This window comes from Podarcis raffonei, chromosome 11 (genome assembly GCF_027172205.1).
Source record: "Podarcis raffonei isolate rPodRaf1 chromosome 11, rPodRaf1.pri, whole genome shotgun sequence".
NCBI classification, from domain to species: Eukaryota; Metazoa; Chordata; class Lepidosauria; order Squamata; family Lacertidae; genus Podarcis; species Podarcis raffonei.
The window spans coordinates 28,145,112-28,164,943 of record NC_070612.1 but is presented as its reverse complement, the minus strand read 5'-3'; the positions used below and the strand labels follow the sequence as shown (position 1 = coordinate 28,164,943).

Here is a 19,832-nt window from a genome sequence, read left to right as displayed (position 1 = left end):
GGCTGGAATGTGTCCTTGAACTCTGAGCATGATTATTGCTTGCCAGCCCCTTCTGCCCCTTGCCAGAGGACAGAAGAGTGTGTGCAGAAATAAGCCTACAGTACAGATGTAAAATTAACACTTGTTGCTTTTACCATCGGCATGTGGCTGTCAGTTGCTCAGAAGGGAATGTGACATTGGGACTGAAAGACATTCCCCACCTCTGACCTAAGTAGTCATTAAAGGCCTCCAAATTCAAAGTTCTATTAACAGTGTAAAATGGACCCTTTGTTTCCTGCAGTACCCTGTGGGCTTCTGAATGACCACCTTGTGATTATGAATCAGTTGAGCAGTTTTGGAGTCTTTCACCAGAAAGAGACAGGTGGCACATGCTTATTTTAATGAATGGTACCAAAAAACTTCCTCTAATGTTTACTACCTGTATCTAAACTTTTGTGCAGAATTAATAATTCAAAGTTGTTTTTCTCCCACACACATTTGAGCATTGTCTCCTTTGTCATTACAACATCCTCAAGCAATGAAGCAATCAAAATCTCAGCAATGCTGAATTATGTATGACTGATTGATTCGCGGGCTGCAGTAAGCAGCTGTAACGCAAATAATGTCTGGTGTCAAAACAGTTAAAGTGATGCTATTGATTTGAGTGGGATACTGGACATTCCTGCAGTTGTGATAGATTCCTCCAATGGGTTGCCACTTGCTTAGGGGGAAGTGGAGGCTAGATATGGACATAGTGCATTGATCAGAAAACATTTGTAACACATTGATTAAGAAAGAACACTATAGGAAATAAATGGTGCTTGGGGAAAATTAGTTTGTGCACTGCAGCTTCATATGAATTCCACGGAGGATGTTTGGATGCAGAGGTAACTCTGGCCCCATGGCTTAATTGGGGCTGTAACTGTTCTTTTGCATACAGAGAAACGGAATATTTAGGAAACAGCAAATGACCGAGAGCAAGAAAACAAATGAATATTCAAAGAAACTGCCAAAGGTTGAACTATCTACTATGAAAAATGTTATCCAAAACAGTGGTGATTTATAGTTATGGTCTTACATTCATTTAAGAACAAAGAAAAGAGATTGCACCCATTGTGGGGTGGAATGCAACAGGCAAATCCAGTGTATCTTTACAAAGGGGGAAATAGTTAATCAGAGCTACAATTCCCAGAACCCTTAACAAACTACAGACCCCAGGAATCTTTGGAAAGGGGATGTGCTTTAAAAGTATAATGTGTACCTTGTCAAAAACTGTATCAATTCTAAACACACCATTTGTATAGGAGCTGTGGCTGCAAGTGCAGTTGGAGTCAAGTCGATGGAAGAATCCAGTAATCACATGCTGAGAATAATGGTTTAAATGATGCCTTACAAGATTGCTTTGAAGGCAGCCAAGATTGAAGTGGGATGGGGAGAGATCGAGGTCAAATGTAATTTCTCATTCCTGAAGTTGTGAAGGTTAAAGACAGGCTCCCAAGGGGATAGTTTGAGCCAGTTCATTTACTGGTGGGAGTTGTTTTTAACATGGATTGTATTGAAATATGTTTCAAAGCCAATAATAAATAAGATTAAAGTATCAGTGAAAATAAATGAAAGAAAGCTATCATCTATTTAATTAACCAGTTGACTCCCAAATAGAGAGAAATGTGTTCTATCTGCATTTTGAAGGGGACCAATCTGATTCACCAGTCCAAGCATTATATGCAGGTCACCCACTCGCTGGATCATCATCTTCCAAAGCAACTACTCTATTCCAAACTTAAAAATGGAAAGCGTAATGCTGGTGGTCAACAAAAGAGGTTTAAAGACTGTCTCAAGGCAAATTTAAAAATGTAGTATAAACACTGACAACTGGGAAAAACTGGCCTGTGAGCACTCCAGTTGGAGAACAGCCTTTACCAAAGGTATTATGGGCTTTGAAGACACTCAAACTCAGGACGCAAGGGAGAAACATGCTAAGAGGAAGGCACGCTTGGCAGATCCACACCGTGATCAACTCCTGCCCGGAAACCAATATCCCCACTGTGGAAGGACGTGTGGATCCAGAATTGGCCTCCACAGTCACTTACAGACTCATTGTTAAAACTGTGTTTATGGAAGACAATCTTACTCGGTTACAAGTGATCACCAAAGAAGAAAGAAGTATATGCAGGTCAACTATGAAACGGATTGCAAACTTCCTTGTGTGTGTTTCATAAGGGAAATGTATTGCAAGGCATAGAAAAATGTGTATTTTAGGGAAATATTATGTACAAAATGCGTACTTCAGGGAAATGTTTATATAACTTAATTGTGGGGGTTCTATGCATTTTTTTAAGAATTTGTTTTTATTGGGGGTTTTGTGTTACAAAGCAAACAGATCAACAGGGAATGGTACATCTATGGGGGGTTCTATGCTTGTAAAAAACTGCAAAATTGGGATAAAACAGAGTTGTTCTTGTTGTTGTTAGAATTTATATACCGCCCTATACCTGCAGGAGAACATTTGAAACTGACAAGGAATGGAACCATATAGACTGAGTAATCAATTCCTACACACAAAATATCCACCCTGTCAAAGGGGGGGGATCACAACTAAGTAAAATAATTGCAAGAGGAATCAGAACACTGTGAACTTTTAAATATTTGTAGTGCAATCCTATGCATATTTACACAAAAGTAAGTCCAGCGAGTTTCATAGGGTTTACTCACAAGTGAGTGTACACAGGATTTAAAAGTTTAGTTGAAAAACCAAGTCTAGGGGAATAGGATGAATTATGTGTCTTATACCAGATTAAGTATGCAGTTTTGTACCTAGAAGAATACAGTGGTACCTCGGTTTAAGAACAGTCCTGTTTACGAACGATTCAATTTATGAACTCCGCAAAACCGGAAGTAGTGTCCTGGTTTGCGAACTTTACCTCAGTCTAAGAACGGAATCCAAATGGTGGAAGGGCACTGACGGCGGGAGGCCTCATTAGGGAAAGTGCGTCTCGGTTTAAGAACGGTTTCAGTTTAAGAACGGACTTCTGGAACGGATTGAGCTTGTAAACCGAGGTACCAATGTATACTTGTTAGTTGGCAAGGACTTAACAATGTCAAATCAAAAGAAGCCATTGTGGAAAAAGATAGAAAGGCAGCATGGGAGCCCAGGAGCTGCAGCCCCCCACATCTATCTCATTATGGGGTGGGCAGGTTAGGAGATGAGCATGTCTGGCTGTTATGATGCTCTCTTTATGGCTCAGCTGGAACAGGCAAAGACTGGGCCAGAAGCAAAACACCAGAGTGAAGACTTTTGTAGCCCCTCAGTCGGCTGAGAGCCAAGGGATGTCGGATGGTTTGGAACACCACAAGCAGTGTGTCAAGGGTGGAGGAAGCAGACAGGAGAGTGAGAGTAAGGGAGCTTGTTTGAGGAGAGAGAGAGAGAACTGGGGCAAAAGATATGGGGGAACATGTGCAAGTGGAACAGGGATAACTAGATTAGAAGCCTCTCACCACAAGAGACAGGGGGAGAGTGGAAGGACAGTAAATAACTGACTGCTGCTATGTAAGATAGGCCTTGGTGGCAGGCCAGAGGGGTGTGTGTGTCTTGTAAAGAAACCTACCAATCTATGATGTCTGCTGATAAACTGGGCTTTGAACTCCTTCAAGAAATAAGCACTGAAGAAAGGGAATCTGCTGACATTCTGAAGGCTTTCTTTACTAAATTTTGAAGTGTTTTTTTTTAAAAAAAATATCTATGTGACGTTCTTAGTCCTCCTACCCCCTGAAGTGCTGTATAAATGACAGAATCATAGTCATCTAGTACTAACCCATTCTGTTTATATGTTCCGTTTGATTGGCAGAGCTTTAAGTTTTCCATAGAATATTATCTGTTTTAAAAAAGATAAAAAGTCCTTGTAGTTATGCTGATTCTCAGAGCTGTTTGCTAAATCTGAAGACATAAAATAAAACAATGTATGCCAAAGATGAAATATGTGCCCAGCTCTAACATGTCGATTTAGTGTATTGTGCAGCAGACTGTAGTATAGCTCATAACTTTATAAAGAGCCCTCAGATATTTTAAGAATGAAAGGCACTATGCAGTCAAACCTATATTTTCTTCATTGCCTTGGATGCCAGCGTTTGTCCATAGTAAGCTGTGGCTTTGCTAGTATAGCTTGTTGTGGTTTCTGAAGAGTATGTTCTGTACATCTAAATCTAGAATTTCTCTTTGACTGTACTTATTTTAACTATAGCTCTTCAGACAAAACACAGCAGCTTTCTTTATCACAGAGCCCAGACAGAACGAAGGGTAACTAGCAGCTGGGAAGGTTATCTTTTTTATGATTGCAGCAGATGTTCAGCCTGTGTGAGTGTCTGGAGGCAGTTGGAGGATGGATGGGGCTAACAGAATAAGGTTGAATCCTGACAAGACAGAAGTACTGTTTTGGGGGGGGGACAGGAAGCAGGTGGGTGTGGAGGACTCCATGGTCCTGAATGGGGTAACTGTGCAGGTAACTGTACCCCTGAAGGACCAAGTGCGCAGCCTGGGAATCATTTTGGACTAACAGCTGTCAATTCTGTGTCCAGGGCAACTGTCTACCAGCTCCATCTGGTATGCAGGCTGAGACCCTACCTGCCCGTGGACTGTCTCACCAATGTGGTACATGCTCTGGTTATCTCTCTATGTGGGGCTACCTTTGAAGGTGACCTGAAAACTACAACTAATCCAGCTAGACTGCTGAGACCACATAACACTGGTCTCAAAAGACCTACATTGGCTCCCAGTATGTTTCCAAGCACAATTCAAAGTGTTGGTGCTGACCTTTAAAGCCCTAAACGGCCTCGGTCCTGTATACCTGAAGGAGCGTCTCAACCCCCATCGCTCAACCCAGACACTGAGGTCCATCGCCAAGGGCCTTCTGGCAGGTCCCTCATTGCGAGAAGCCAAGTTACAGGGAATCAGGCAGGGGGCCTTCTCAGTAGTGGCACCCGGCCTGTGGAACGCCCTCCCACCAGATGTCAAGGCTTTTAGAAGACATCTGAAGACAGCCCTGTTTAGGGAAGCTTTTAATGTTTGGACTAATGTATTTTAATATTTTGTTGGAAGCTGCCCAGAGTGGCTGGGGAAACCCAGCCAGATGGGCAGGGTATAAATAAATTATTATTATTATTGGTGTTGTTGTTGTTATTACTATTACACAAGCAAGAGGTTTAGTATCAGCCCTTCCAATGTTCCCAAACACAATTCCTGCCCTGAAGCAGAAATTCATTTATGGGGTGACCAATATAATTAGCAAACCTGGTGCCTCTGTAATACACATAGGTCAAGATTTGTGATCACACAGGAGTAAATTCCAGTGGAACCTACCTGCTGAGTAAGCATGCATGGGATTGCAGCCTTAGTGATGAAGGATGAGAGAAGATGAAGCCCAGTACCTCCATGTGATCTCACAATTTATTTATAGCTTGGAAAACCTAATGCAATAAATCTTTTACTTAACGTACAGTATAGGTTGTGTTTAGATATGTGATACACAATTTAATACAACTGAAATCCTGTGTATGCTTATGTGTTTAGCATCATCAATTTGGCACTTACCAAAACAAAACACCTCTTCTTCAAATTTGTTTCTTATGAATCCAGTGCTTAGCTCTTCCAGGGTGACTGCTTACACAATGCCAAAATAAAATAAAAGAAGACACAAGTTTGCATATAATCTGCACCCTTAAAATTACTGCAATTTTAACAGAATTTTTTTTTAACCAGAGCAGGTGACCTGCAGCCTGCTGTCCAAATGCAAACTGTTGATGTGCAACTTCAAGGCCCTTGCCTTGAAGGGGGCTTTTTATGGTTCTTTTATCTTTAAACTTTTATCTTTAAACTTTAAACTGGACTTGGAACATGCAGCTCGTCCAATAGAGGACTGTCCTTGGTAAAGTTGAACAATTTGTCAACCTAAACAGTATACGTTGAAGCAAAAATGGCATCAAGCCCCCCACCCCCCCCTTTACACCCATTTTCTGAACAATACATTTGGTGCGAGGGAATAACATAGAAAAGGGCCACCACAGCACTTTCCATCCTGGCCAGAGCTGAGTGATGGCTCCTAGGAGGTGGTAGCTTCTCCGCCATGGAATCTCCTCAGCCCATTCTCCTCCTCACTTTACCTTGCTCTGGTAATGTCAGAGCAAGCACTGTGAATTGGGGCCCAGGAACAAACAGTCGGACAAATATCATTTATTTGTGGTCCACTGGTTGCAAATGAAACATTTCAGAATGTAAAATGCATGAGATCATCAAAAGAAGGGGGGAACCCAGAAAGCAAGAAGATTGTCTAAAGGAAATTACAATATTTAGACGTTTTGAAACTTGCTTAGTAAATTCAACTTGCTCAAACTTATTAGAGCCCTCTAATAAAATGACCAACTGAGACTCTGACCATCATCCTGTGATGGCATTTGACCATCCCTTTATTTAAAAAGAACACGTGACACAGATTAAGATACTCCCAAAACATTTCCCCCTACTTTTTCCACCTCGTGCAGAATTCTATAAACCGCTATTACGTTTTCACCCACTTTGTGGAGTTCATACCAAAAGTCTTCACAGTCCCTTTTTGGTTTTACTAGCCTCAACAAAACAGTGTCATCAGCAAACTTGGCTACCTCTCTGCTCACACCTAACTCCACATAATTTACAGACATATTAAAAACACTGGTATCGTCACAGATCTTTGAGGAACCCCACTTCCATTGTGAGAATTGTCCATATATTATTGCTCCCAGTTTTCTGCTATTTGGTTACTGAGCCATAAGAGAACCTTTCCTCTCATCCCATAACTACTAAGTTTAATCAGGAGCCTTTGGTGAGGGGACTTTGTGTAAAAAAAAAGAAGTCCAAAGAGTTCTGAGTAAATATGTATAATAGGGCGGTAGCAGATGGAATGGTGGGGTGGAGGCAGCTACCTCACCTCCTGATGCTTACTGGAAGGTTCACAGTGGCGGCAAGGTTGGTGCAGTGCAAAGAAGAAGAAGAGGAGGAGGAGGAGTTTGGATTTGATATCCTGCTTTATCACTACCCGAAGGAGTCTCAAAGCAGCTAACAATCTCCTTTCCCTTCCTCCCCCACAACAAACACTCTGTGAGGTGAGTGGGGCTGAGAGACTTCAAAGAAGTATGACTAGCCCAAGGTCACCCAGCAGCTGCATGTGGAGGAGCGGAGACGCGAACCCGGTTCACCAGATTACGAGTCTACCGCTCTTAACCACTACACCACACTGGCTCTCAAAGGTGCCAGCAGAGTCAATCCAGTGCTCCTGCCAGTGTCATATGCACAGTGCCACCCTCCACAATATCTTGCCCTTCTCCCTCCACGTAAGCAGCAGCAACGTACCTGCTGGGAGGTCAGGTATACATCTCCACGCCACCATCCTGTCCACCACTGTGGACACGGTATTCATATTGATCACAATATTCATATTGTGGAAATAAGATACTTTGGGTGTAGAGCTGAGATGTTTGGCTATCGCTAGGACCTTGGTGTGTAGCTGCTAAGAGGTTCTTTTCATGGAGACTCCAGGATGCTCCCGTTAGAGTGACTCGTGAGGTAAAGGTGGAGAGAGAGAAAAGGAACTCTACAATTGGCTTCTTTCTCCTTTCCTTTACAACTCTGTCAGCCTCCGATAAAAGCTGGCTCCCGACAAGTATGAAATCAAGCCTTTGACTTCAGATGCGAAAGAATTTAGAAGGCCCTGCCCCCCCCCGCATGACTCAGAGCTTTCCAACTGAAATAATGTTTCCCAGCTGGCCAGGAACTTTGGGAAGGCGGCATCATTTTACCCTCTGCTTCAGAGACATGTCATGGACGGCAAAAAACCCACCAACATCCAAATGGCAGATTTATGATTCTATAGAACTTCAAGCACAACCGATGGTGAAACTGGATCCTTCAAACAGCTTTTGAGTATGAAGAAATGGATCTAATGGACTGAAGTGAAAGCTGAAGAGGTAAAATAAACGAGTCAGAAGTGTCTGTGTCCCTGAGTCTATGGGCTGATTCCCATGGAACATTTTTGTACACTTTGCCTTGGTGTACACAAGGATGCACACATTTTTATGCACACAAATATAACGCGGGAATCAGCTCTATGACTACCCTTGACATACCTTTCTCAGGCTGCTGAGCAGTTTCCTACATCCAAGGCCCCCAGGCTTTCTTGGTTCCTGGGTCACAATGAGGGTCATTTTTTGGGTAGAACACGGGAACAGAGTTATCGTTATAGTGCCGGAGACGCAAAAGGAGCTTTCTCACAATGTCAGGATATTGTTCTGACAAGTCACTTCGTTCCTCGGGATCATTAACAATATCATAGAGCCAAAGTTTCTTGGTTGGAGGGTCTGAAGACAGAGCCTCTGACTCATTAAATAAAGATGGCGGTGGAAACCAGTGGGAGCAACCTATAAACAGGAACAGAGCAGATTAGAGGTTAGTTGGGACAGCATTAGCCTCTTAATTTGTTTCCAGCTTGTTCACAGATCTGACTTATTTAATTTCAGAGAAGTGGAATTGAACTTGCAATATGGAGATTTGCCAGCTGACCAACAGAATACCCAGAAGATGAATTAGATGTTAGTAGGAAGAAGAGTTCCTAATATAAACGGTATGAAGCTCAGTCTGCAATGGAGCTATTTGGCTGAGGTTTGTTGTTCTTTTCTTGGTTCTGACACCACCGCCTTCAACTCCTTTCTCTTATTGCACCTTTACATACGTTTTATAACGAACATTCAATGATCAGTGGGTGAACTTTGAGCAACAAGACATACACAAGTGGACAAACAGTGCCATCCTAGAAACAAGGTAAGAGATTAATCTGCAAGAACACTGACTGACATATAGGAAATTATAGTGCCAGCTGGATGCCTCAACTGGAAAGCTGGGATGCCTACCAACCAGTGAGCTTTCTAGCAGGTGTGCCTCTTGCTGCTTCAGGTGATAAATCTGAATACAATGCTTCATACTATGTCAAAACAGATAGTGCATGTGGGAATGTTAGCACACTTTAAATAAATAAGTCACATTTTCAGGCAGAACAGCCTAAACTGGTCATCTTTCCCACTTCTATAAGCTGCCCAGGAGGAAATGTCTATTGATGGGTGGCCATACACATTTAACAAACCAACCAACCAACCAACCTTACTTTAAGGCTGAAGGGCAGGGAGTTCTTATGATCATTATTAGTGAGTTCTTTCTTACACCTCTGGAGCATCAATTGCTACCAAAACCAGTATTCACAAATTTAATACAGCAAATACCAGGAAGTGCCATTATCTGGAACATGCGAAAGGGAGGAATCCCATAAAAATTTACCTGGATAGCCTGTTAGTAGTTTCCATTTTCCATGTCGAATTGCAGCATGTATGGAGGTATTGAAAATTGAATCTTCCCAGGAAAAATAATTACTCTGCGATGAAGTTCTGTTGCTGATACCTGCACCTAAGATCAAATAGGACACGAGTATTATATCCATTGTGAAATTATATTGTTTGTGTGTGGAATAAGTAAAAAGGTAAAGGACCCCTGGACGGTTAAGTCCAGTCAAAGGAGAGTATGGGGCGTGGCGCTCATCTTGCTTTCAGAAGCCAGCGTTTGTCCACAGACAGCTTTCTGGGTCATGTGGCCAGCATGACCAAACCATTTCTGGCGCAACGGAGGACCGTGACGAGTGCCAGAGTGCACTGAGACTTATTATGCATTTTAAAGAAATACGTATAATTATAAACACACTTATGGTGAAGACAAGAGGAATCATTTGTTAGAGCTGTGGAGATAGCTTGGAAGTGTAACAATAACATTCCATACAAATATAGCCTTCTTCCCCCATGTTCAACACATGAAAATAACAGTTCTGTAAGTCTGCAGATAGTAGATGTAGCTGGGGGTGGGTGGAGGGGGCATACTGGGAGGCACACTGTGTGGGGCAGCACTTACCATGGGCCTGCAGTGCTCCTGAGTCACGTGTCTCTCCTGGGAGTGGCACGGTGGCTCGGGAGCCTGCAGGCTCCGTGCTGCTCAAAACAGCAATGTGGGGCTTGCGTCCACCCACCACCACCCTATAGCTGAGGGAGAGGTGGTTGGCAGACTCCATGGAGGCTCTGCTCAGTGTGCCCTGCCCTGGCTTGCCCCACCCCCAGGCAAAGGGCACACGTCACCCATGGCACCCAAGCAGCTAGCTATGCTGCTTTCAAAGATACCACCAGTGCTTTTTTTCTTTTTAAAAAAATGTTTAGGGGTACTCTCATTTTGACTCAAGAAAACCACCATTTTATAGTTCAAATCAGGAAAAATAAATACAGTAAATGGGCAAAAGTACAATGATTCACAAAATGTTTAGGGGTATGCGTACCCCTGTGTACTACCACCCCCTCCTTCCCGGAAAAAAGCACTAGATACCACCAAGACACTTCCCTCACAATGTCCAAATAAGTTTTAAAAACCTGTCAGGTTTTTAAAAATAAAGCACAGGTGAAACAAATATGAATGTATGTGAGGTGCTTCAATATTACATAAAAAGGTGAGAAGTATCACCAAAGCATAAGGTTATTTCTGGCAAGAGTGATGGCTGATTGAGCATTTGACTTGACAGACGATAGATCTGTCATGCAATCATGTAATTTTAAAGTATTGCATCTGTGTTGATTATTTAAAGGCCATTTGTATATATTTACATGTTTAGACTTTGATTTCTTCTTTTACAGTGTTATTGTGTGAAGGCAAAATTTTGAGTGCTTCCAATACGATAAAAAGATCAGTTCTAAATTAAAATTACGTTACAGGAAGCAATCTGTCTGTATAGGGTACATGGATAAGTGAAGGGCATCTAGATAGATGACAGCAGCAGAGAATGCCCCCTTTTGAGGATGGAGTAGGAGGATTCAGAAAAGCCTTGACTGTGTAGCAGACTCATCTTTGCCTTTAATCCAGCAGAACAGAAAGCATGCCTGATTGTCAGCGATGTGTGAGGCCTGAGAACGCAGTGCAGCCTTTAATTTGGCCCTGCCAATAATGTAAATATTATAATGAACATGTGTTCCCAAGCCTCCAGCCTAATGAGATGGATGCAACCTGGGCTAGCCACAGTCCTAAGAATCTGCTAGAAAAAGGCACACACCAGCCACAGTTTATACACTGCTGAGTAACCATATTCTTTGTGCACATAGAGTTTGCTACTGTTCTTAATTTTTATTACTATAATTGTTTTATCATTATGTTATTATTATTTTAGGAATGTTTCTGTCCTCTCTTTCCAGTTCACAAAGTAAACCACTCAAAGTGTCTTATGAAGCAAAAGTAAAAATAATAATAATAATAAATGCCTACACACTATTACAATAAAAGATGCAGATAAAAAGCACCACAAATCAGTCAACCTATAAAAATGAAGTAAACCACCAGAAAACAAATATCCAGCTTCTGGGGCAAAGGCCAACCTAAATAAAAATGTTATATACCATCAAACAGAGAGGAAGTATGGGTCTCCCATGATATGATGCTCTCCCATGTCCCTACCTACTATAACTTAGGTGTAGGGTGAAGAAGTGCCTCTCTTAATAACTTTTGAGTCCAGGCAGCATCATCTAGGAGGAAATAGTCCTTCAGGTATTCTGGTCCTAACCTGTATCAGTCTTGAAAGTTATATAAGTGCACTTGAAAGTGCTGTAGCTCACCAAAAACACCTCCACACAGATTCTCTCAGTAAGCCATACAACAGCAGTGCATCATAGGTCATTGTTATTATCATCCTATACTGCGGTTGGAGGACTGACAAAGAGAGAGGGTTGTTTGCCTGAGGCTAGCACAGGGTGAGTTGAGGTTTCCTCTTTCTGTCTGACAATAGGGAATTCATCCGCACCTTTAATGATATGTGCAGCATTTTATTAGGTGGTGAGTGAAGTCATTTATATGAAGGCAAGCTCCTTTTTAAGAAGCACTGATGATGAAACATTTCCATGAGATTTGATATGCTCTTTTAGAACAGCCACTTTCCCACACTGTTTATAAGTGTAAAATAAAGTCAGTCCAGCCCACTCTAAACTTCCAGGGGTTAAACTGTGCTGGTTTATGTTTTTCCTTGATCTCTGTAAATTTAATTACACTTTTAACAGTTTTCTTGCTCTACTTTCAACATGGAACAAGAATGAAAGGAAAAGTCTGCCAGACACACACTGAATTAGAAAATCGTTGAGGTAAAGGACTGCACATGGTATTTATTATCTAGGCTGGAAAATTCAAATCTTTCATCATTTTGTGTGTACATTCCGTATGACTCGTTCCAAATTGATCCAAACTTTTGATTTTCAATTTATAAAAGCAAACATCACGGGCAATATATTGCAACAATAATTTATATGTAAAAGGTTTCAGAACAGACAATATCTGTTTTGTGTGGAAGTATAAGGCAGAGAGAGAAATACATACAAACCAGAGTTTCAGCCTATTTATCTAAACAACTGAATTAAAAATCCTAATGCTTTCAGCCTAACTTTTCACCCCCAAAGTCTAAGTAAAGGTGACTACAGGCAACCCCCAATTTGTGTGAGGGCTGTTTTCCGGGTCCTCACATGTGACAGCAGAGCATGTCTAAGCCAACTCCACTCCCTTTTCTGGTCACTTCCAGGTCACCACGATGCATGAGGTCACGCATCAATTGGTTGTTGCCTGTACATTTGTTACCCTGCCTTGACTCTCCCATAATTTCTTAAGAAGAGCTCAGCTGTGTCAGAGCTGGAGTCAGGCATAGGTCAGCAATAAAACAATAAACCACCCGAGGCCAATTAAATTATCTCTTTATTCAAGGAAACAAACCACGGCTCAGTCCTAGTGGTCTCAGCAACTCTTTCCAGGAAGTCTTGCCCCCAATGAAGCAGTTGTGACAACTGAAGGTCTCCACCTCCACAGTGCCCATTAGGAATCCTCCTCTCCGGGGTCTTTCCCAAGCAGTTGCAGACTGAACCTGCACACTCTGCTCTGCTCATTTCGGTTATCTGCGTGTTCTAGGAGATTCAAGCGGGAGGGGAGCTGGTTGCATCAGGAGGGGAAGACTGCCTCTCTGTCTCCTGGCCCCACGCCTCTCCAGTCCCTGCTTCTGCTTCTGCTTCTGCCTCTGAGTCTGAACTGTTCTTGGCCGCAGCCTCTTCCTGTTACCTCTTCAGCTTCTGACACCTTCTCCTCCCAGTCTGCTCCTTTTCCCATTCATTGTCGTCAGAGATATGCTGCCTCTAAACCTGCAGCTTTCATGTAGCCATAATTCCCTCTAATAGTGATCCCAGGTTGTTGAGTGCTGGTCAGTTTGGAAGCAAAAGGGCCACCTCAAAATAGCTAGGGGTTTCTACATACTTCAAAAACTCCCTTCCTCCTTCCTGAAAGTCCCCTGCCCTCTAAGAGGCCACAGGGCATTCCTTTTAAAAAGTGGAGAGAGACATTTCCTACTTGCCATGAAGAATTCCCAATGATAGACCTGTTTCCATAAATCTAATTTCATTCAAAATCCATCTAAGTCCATAGTCATCATCAGATCATGTAGCAGCAAGTTCCATCAATTTATTGTAGGAAGTGTGAAAAAGTATTTCTTTTGGTTGGTTTGGAATCACTCAACATTCACCTCCATTGGGTGACTCTAGATTTTAGTATTATGAGGAAGAGGAAAAACGTATCTGTAACGGCTCCTCTCCCACCAACCAAGCATACTTTTATAGATCTCTGTCTTTGACCCATTTTAACTGTCTTTCCCCCCTAAATTTCAATTTCTTCATGAATGTTCATCATAAGCTCCTGTGTAGAGTTACTGTGTTTATATTAATGATTATATATTGCCGTGCCTATTGCTAATAATATGTCAAAAGCATGACAGTGCAAACATGAGAGTGTGCAGGTTCTAGGAGAGGAGTTTGGGTTTTTATTATTATAAATGAATCAACCAAAATTATAAAGGGTCTGGAAGCCAAGCCTTAGGAAGAGCGGTTGAGAGAGTTGGGAATGTTTAGCCTGGGAAAGAAGAGACTGAGAGGAGATATGATAGCCACCTTCAAATATCCCAAGGGCTGTCACATGGAAGATGGAGCAAACTGGTTTTCTCCTGCTCCAGAGGGCAGGACCTGAACCAATGGATTCAAGTTACAAGAAAAGAGATTGTGACCAAACATCAGAAGAACCTTCTGACAGTAAGAGCTCTTTGACAGTGGAACAGACTCCCTTAGGAGGTTGTGAACTCTCCTTTCTTGGAGTTTTTAAAGCAGAGGTTGGGTGGACATATGTCATGGATGCTTTAGATGAGAGTCCTGCATTGCAGGAAGTTGGGGTCCCCTCCAACGCTACAATTCTATGATTCTATTAATCCCAAAGCAGTTTACAAGCAACATATAATACAGTGGACACTCAGGTTGCGAATGTGATCTGTGCAGGATGCACGTTCGCAACCCACAGGGTCCGCAAACTGCAGTGGTGCATCTGCGCACGCGCGGGTTGTGATTCAGCGCTTCTGTGCTTGCGCAAAACATGATTTAGCGCTTCTGCGCATGTGCGACCGCCGAAACCCGGAAGTAATCAGTTCTGGTACTTCCGAGTTTTGGCGGTCCGCAAACCAAAAAATCACAACCTGAAGCATCTGTAACCCGAGGTATGACTGTAATAGCATTATGGAACTTAATAGGACATCACAAACACAGCATAAATTAACAAATATAAATGGCAAACAGATCATGGCAGCGTCATTTATCTCCAGTTTGTTGATGTGCCACAGTGAGCTAAGCCATGGTTTGGTTTAACATGTTGTATAAATCCAGGCTCATAATTTAGCTCTTGCAGAACCATAAAACCAGAAGCCTAGATTGAGATGACATACTATGCCAAGCTAAAGCTTAGTTCAGTGCAGTGGGGCAGAAAAACAACCCAGGAAGAGTGAAGTGGCTATGAACTCCTCTTCGGTAGCCTGTGTGCACATGCATTCATGCTAAGCCATGGTTTGGTTTCGCATGACATGCAGACCAGGCCATCATGCATAAACAAGTATCTCCAATATTATTTTTTTTAAAGAAGTCTTCTGAGTTTATGTTCTAATCTTTGATGATTCAAAAGTTAAATTGCAGAGAAGTAAAAATGTAACAGTGAATTAAGTTTTATACAACTGCATAGGTAACACAGTTTTATAGAAGGCCCATTATTTATATTCCTCATGCTCATTCCCTCACTCCTTAAATAAAAGCTCCAGTAACCAGCATCATTGGCAGAACCACAAAGAGATGAGATATAAATAGGCAGTAGATGCATTTTTAAAAAGGTCCAGGAAAACTAACCAGATACATTCACTCTTTAGTCTGTGATTAAAATGATGAGAGAGAGAACCATGCTGAAAAAGCCCCCCCCCCCCTCTGTATGGCAAGTGATCAAAGCGTACATAGCTTTGGTATAACACGGTATTTAGTGAAAGCCCAACCACAAAAGTTAAAGCATACTGTATTCCAGTGTATTTGTGGTGCGGACGGTACATTTTGGGGCCCGGTGGAGGAGACTGAAACCATGTAAACGTAATACTTAATTTGGAAGCAGACTCATGCCCAATCATTTATTCCACAATGCTTGTCATACGAGCTCAGTTTCCATAGGCAACATTTTTTGACTGCCACCCTTCGTTGACCATGAGCAAAAAAGAAAGTCTTTGGGAGATGGCATGCACTGTGACTGCTAATGTATTACAACCAACCAAGTAGGGTTATTCATCAGCAACCTTTGCTTTTCTTGCCGCCTGCTCTGCAGTCACAGCTATGGAACAGATCTGGCTAAGTCACAACACCCTAAGCAACCTGCACACCACACCCAGAGACATTTCAAAAAGCCTCTTAAAGAAAGGAATGTGCGATTTGGGACCGGACACAGTTACAAGTGAACAACTTAGTGTGCATTGTTGTGACTTGTGTGTGCTCCCACAGATGGGGAACTGGCAATGCAACCTATGCTGAGTGAAGGTTAAGATTCTATTGAAAAGAAAACATACCAGTAATACTTTCCTGATAAAAGCAACAGTACATCTCTTATTTGCACACCAGTGAAGACTGCTACCTATTCAAGATCTTAGCTTAATCATCTCAACCCTTCTCATATGGGAAACCATTCTGTCCAATAGTTAAAAAATCCTATTACAGTCATACCTTGGAAGTTGAACAGAATCCGTTCCGGAAGTCCGTTCAACTTCCAAATCACAGCTTCAGATTGGCTGTAGGAAGCTCCTGCAGCCAATCGGAAGCCCTGTCAGATGTTCAGCTTCTCAAAGAATGTTCAAAAACCAGAACACTCACTTCTGGTTTTCGATCGTTTGGGAGCCAAAACGTTCGACTCCCAAGGTATTCAGGAGCTGAGGTACAACTGTATTATCACTAGCATTATGTTGCAAGCTCAAATTCATATATTGTCATGAGCTGAAGCTTGGGCACATATTGTATAGAATGGTCTAAACATATCATAATAGGGGATCATAAAAGGAAATAAAGCAAGCTTGCAGTTAGGCGGAAGTGAAGGACGAAAGAGAATGTGAAGGTAAAGATACAAACCTTAATAGTGGTGCAGCAATAAAACTGCTAGCACATTTGCAAAGCTAAGCAGGTTTCAGATTGGTTGGAGGACTGTGTGTTGAGATTCCTTCATTGCAGAGGGTTAGCCAAGATGACATTCAGAGTCCCTTCCAACTCTACAATTCTATGGTCTATGAAACACACAAACATCTAGGGACTATCTAGAACACACAAGTATATATGCAAGACACTTGGGATGGCGGTCAAGGTTGCCATCGTTACCATGTTTGGAAAGCTAAGAACTGTATAAGCAGCATTGGGAAAGCAACTTTTGGGTGGCTTCTGGACCTGGACTCTGTTGGTTTACACCTTCTGTTAGACTATCCATTATGACAGGGTGACAGATGACATTCCACTCATCTCTGTCAGTGGAATGCTGTGCTTTTGGAAGTGCAGCAAACTACAATTTTGAATTCTGCTTATTTGCTTGAATGAAACTATGTGTGTGCTTTCAATGAATCGTTGTTAAATTGCAACCCTGTTGACTTGTCTTGACCAACTAGGGCTGAGTAGAAGAACCTCCACTGGGAACCAGAGAAGGTAAAGTGGATAGGCAGCTGTAAGATACCTCTACTCTAGGCCTGGAGCCAAATACCCTAAGAATAAAGTAAAATCCCACGAGAGAACTCTTATCTGACTAGTTCCAAAGCCAGTAAATGATGCATGTGTGGAAGCCTGCTTCTTCATGCATGTTACATGTAGAATCACATGGGCATTGCTGAGGGCACAACAAAAGTTTAAGAGCTCTCAGAGTGTATGGAAGATTTCTTCAGAAACTCATAAGAAACTGCAAAGTTCATGGAAATAAATGCAGGCCTCAATATATGCATGATATATACAAAGGCACTCTAAGGCTTTAGCCACCCAAGGTTATTAAAAATGGGGATTTGTTATGCAGATTCTGAGTATAGTGAACAGGAAACGTAACTGTTTACATTTGTTATAACCCATATGAAAGAAAATGGATTTGGACCAGAAAAAATGAGAAGTTATATTACTTTAAGAGGTGCTGCAGACCTTTAAGGAGGGCATGCCTATACCAGACTCTCAAGACACAGGCTTGCATTTATTCTCCCTTGCCTCAATAAACTTTTTTTTTAAGCTCAAAGTATACATTTTGTTCCTTTGTGTATGGAAATATGACCAAAAGCAAGAGGTATGAACAGGATAAAAAAAATTTAAATACATTGTTCCACTAGTTAATTAAAAACATTCAAATATGGTGCTCATTTAAGCTGCAGATAATGTAAACAAAAAGCCTTGCACGTACAAGCAGTGAGGAAGAAGCACAACTAGCTTGGACTGGTTTATTTTCCAAGAGAAGAAAAAGAAGAGTTTGGATTTGATATCCCACTTTATCACTACCCTAAGGAGTCTCAAGGGACACGGGTGGCACTGTGGGTTAAACCACAGAGCCTAGGACTTGCCATTCAGAAGGTCGGCGGTTCGAATCCCCGCACCAGGGTGAGCCCCCGATGCTCGGTCCCTGCTCCTGTAAACCTAGCAGTTTGAAAGCACATCAAAGTGCAAGTAGATAAATAGGTACCACCCCGGTCGGAAGGTAAACAGCGTTTCCGTGCGCTGCTCTGGTTCACCAGAAGTGGCTTAGTCATGCTGGCCACATGACCCAGAAGCTGTATGCCGGCTCCCTCGGCCAATAAAGCGAGATGAGCGACACAACCCCAGAGTCAGCCACAACTGGACCTAATGGTCAGGGGTCCCTTTACCTTTAAGGAGTCTGAAAGCAGCTAACAATCTCCTTTTCCCTTCCTCCCCCACAACAAACACTCTGTGAGGTGAGTGAGGCTGAGAGACTTCAGAGAGAAGTGTGATTAGCCCAAGGTCACCCAGCAGTTGCATGTGGAGGAGCGGAGACGCAAACCCGGTTCACCAGATTACGAGTCCACGGCTCTTAACCACTACACCACACTGGCAGCCTGCTAACATATAAAAAGTAAAACATTTCATGAAGGATCTCTCTCAACCCCACACAGCCTCCAACACTGCATATTCCATGGAAGGAAAGCAGTCCCTCTGAGATACGCAGCCTTTCTTTATGTCAGAGAAGACTCTGCAGGTGTTGCTGGACTACAGTTCCCACCATCCCCTGACCATTAGCCATTCTGGCTGGGGCTGATGGGAGTTGAAGTCCAACAGCATCTGGAGGGCCACAGCTCCCACATTCTATGTGGGCTACTTTACCAAATCTATTGGGGATGCAGTTCAAATGCTACAGTTCAAATGAACTGGCATTGCGTCAGAATCCTGCTCCACCTGGCCCAGTATTATCTGTTCTGATTGATAATACATCTCTACAGTTTTAAGCAGGTCCCCTCACATCCCTGCCAACTGAGATCCTCAGTGGTGGAAAAGTAATGGACCTGCAGATATTGTTGGACTTCAACTTTCGCAAACCTCCCCAATCTTCATGGCTACTGAGTCAAGAGTGGTGGGAGCTATCTGGCAGCATCCAGAGGACTAGAGGTCCCGTCCCCCCATTTCAGCTGGAGGTCTTGGAGGCAGAACCAAGGAATTTCTGCATATTAAGCATGCACTCTACCCCCACAGTCCTTACAAAGCCTCATTGGTATACCTACCTATAACCCAAGGAGAGACAAGAGGAACTTCTTGCTTTCATGGTCTTCACAAAGCCTTACAAGCAACTTGCTAGAAGCAAGCTATACATGAATGTTTATTTCATGGCTCGTTGTTTTGACTGGGTCACAGAAACCTTGTTAGTTTGACGTACAAGCTTTTTACAGATAAGGAAGGAACATTGGGATTTCGTAGGAAAAGTCCTATGTTTTGGTGGTGACACTAAGTCTGTACAGCTCAGCGTGTTTTATACTTGCCATCCTTATCAGAATTTTCTTCTAAAAACAGCAAAATGAGAAGTAGACCTTGTTAAACTAATCTTACGTCTTGAAGTTCATCCCACAAAGTGGCCTTTCACTTCAACACAGATCTCTTGCAGTAGATCCTTGTGGTTCCTTATCCAGTTTGATGCCACACTTTATGACAGTGTCCCCCCCCCCCGCTGTTGCTCATTTTTAGCTAAGCCAAGTGTGTACTCCTGGTTCAAAATGGTGGTATCTAGTATCAATACCTTCTCCTGTATCTCTAACCACAAGTTGTAGAGGACCCCACTACTGCTGCAAAAGAGCCAACAGTCACCTCATTGTAGACCATACAGCAGGGCTACCACATTTTGCGACCTATCATATAAAAAAAATAAAAAATACATATAT

The 19,832-nt window shown here is 42.5% G+C and overlaps 2 protein-coding genes across 2 annotated transcripts in view; both read right to left on the bottom strand.

The window, feature by feature from the left end:
• The window catches only part of LHFPL2 (LHFPL tetraspan subfamily member 2), a 121,432-nt gene extending 115,489 nt beyond the window's left edge, over window positions 1–5,943 (bottom strand). Inside the window, exon 1 of the mRNA XM_053409160.1 lies at window positions 5,564–5,943. The gene's annotated coding sequence lies outside the window, so the exon portion shown is untranslated. The remainder of the gene's footprint in view (window positions 1–5,563) is intronic.
• Window positions 5,944–6,404: 461 nt separating this feature from the next.
• The window catches only part of ARSB (arylsulfatase B), a 65,211-nt gene continuing 51,783 nt past the window's right edge, over window positions 6,405–19,832 (bottom strand). The window contains exons 7-8 of the mRNA XM_053409157.1: window positions 9,332–9,457; window positions 6,405–8,421 (exon numbers count right to left, since the gene is read on the bottom strand). Of these exons, the coding sequence (XP_053265132.1) occupies window positions 8,156–8,421; window positions 9,332–9,457 (392 nt within the window). The 3' untranslated portion in view covers window positions 6,405–8,155. The remainder of the gene's footprint in view (window positions 8,422–9,331; window positions 9,458–19,832) is intronic.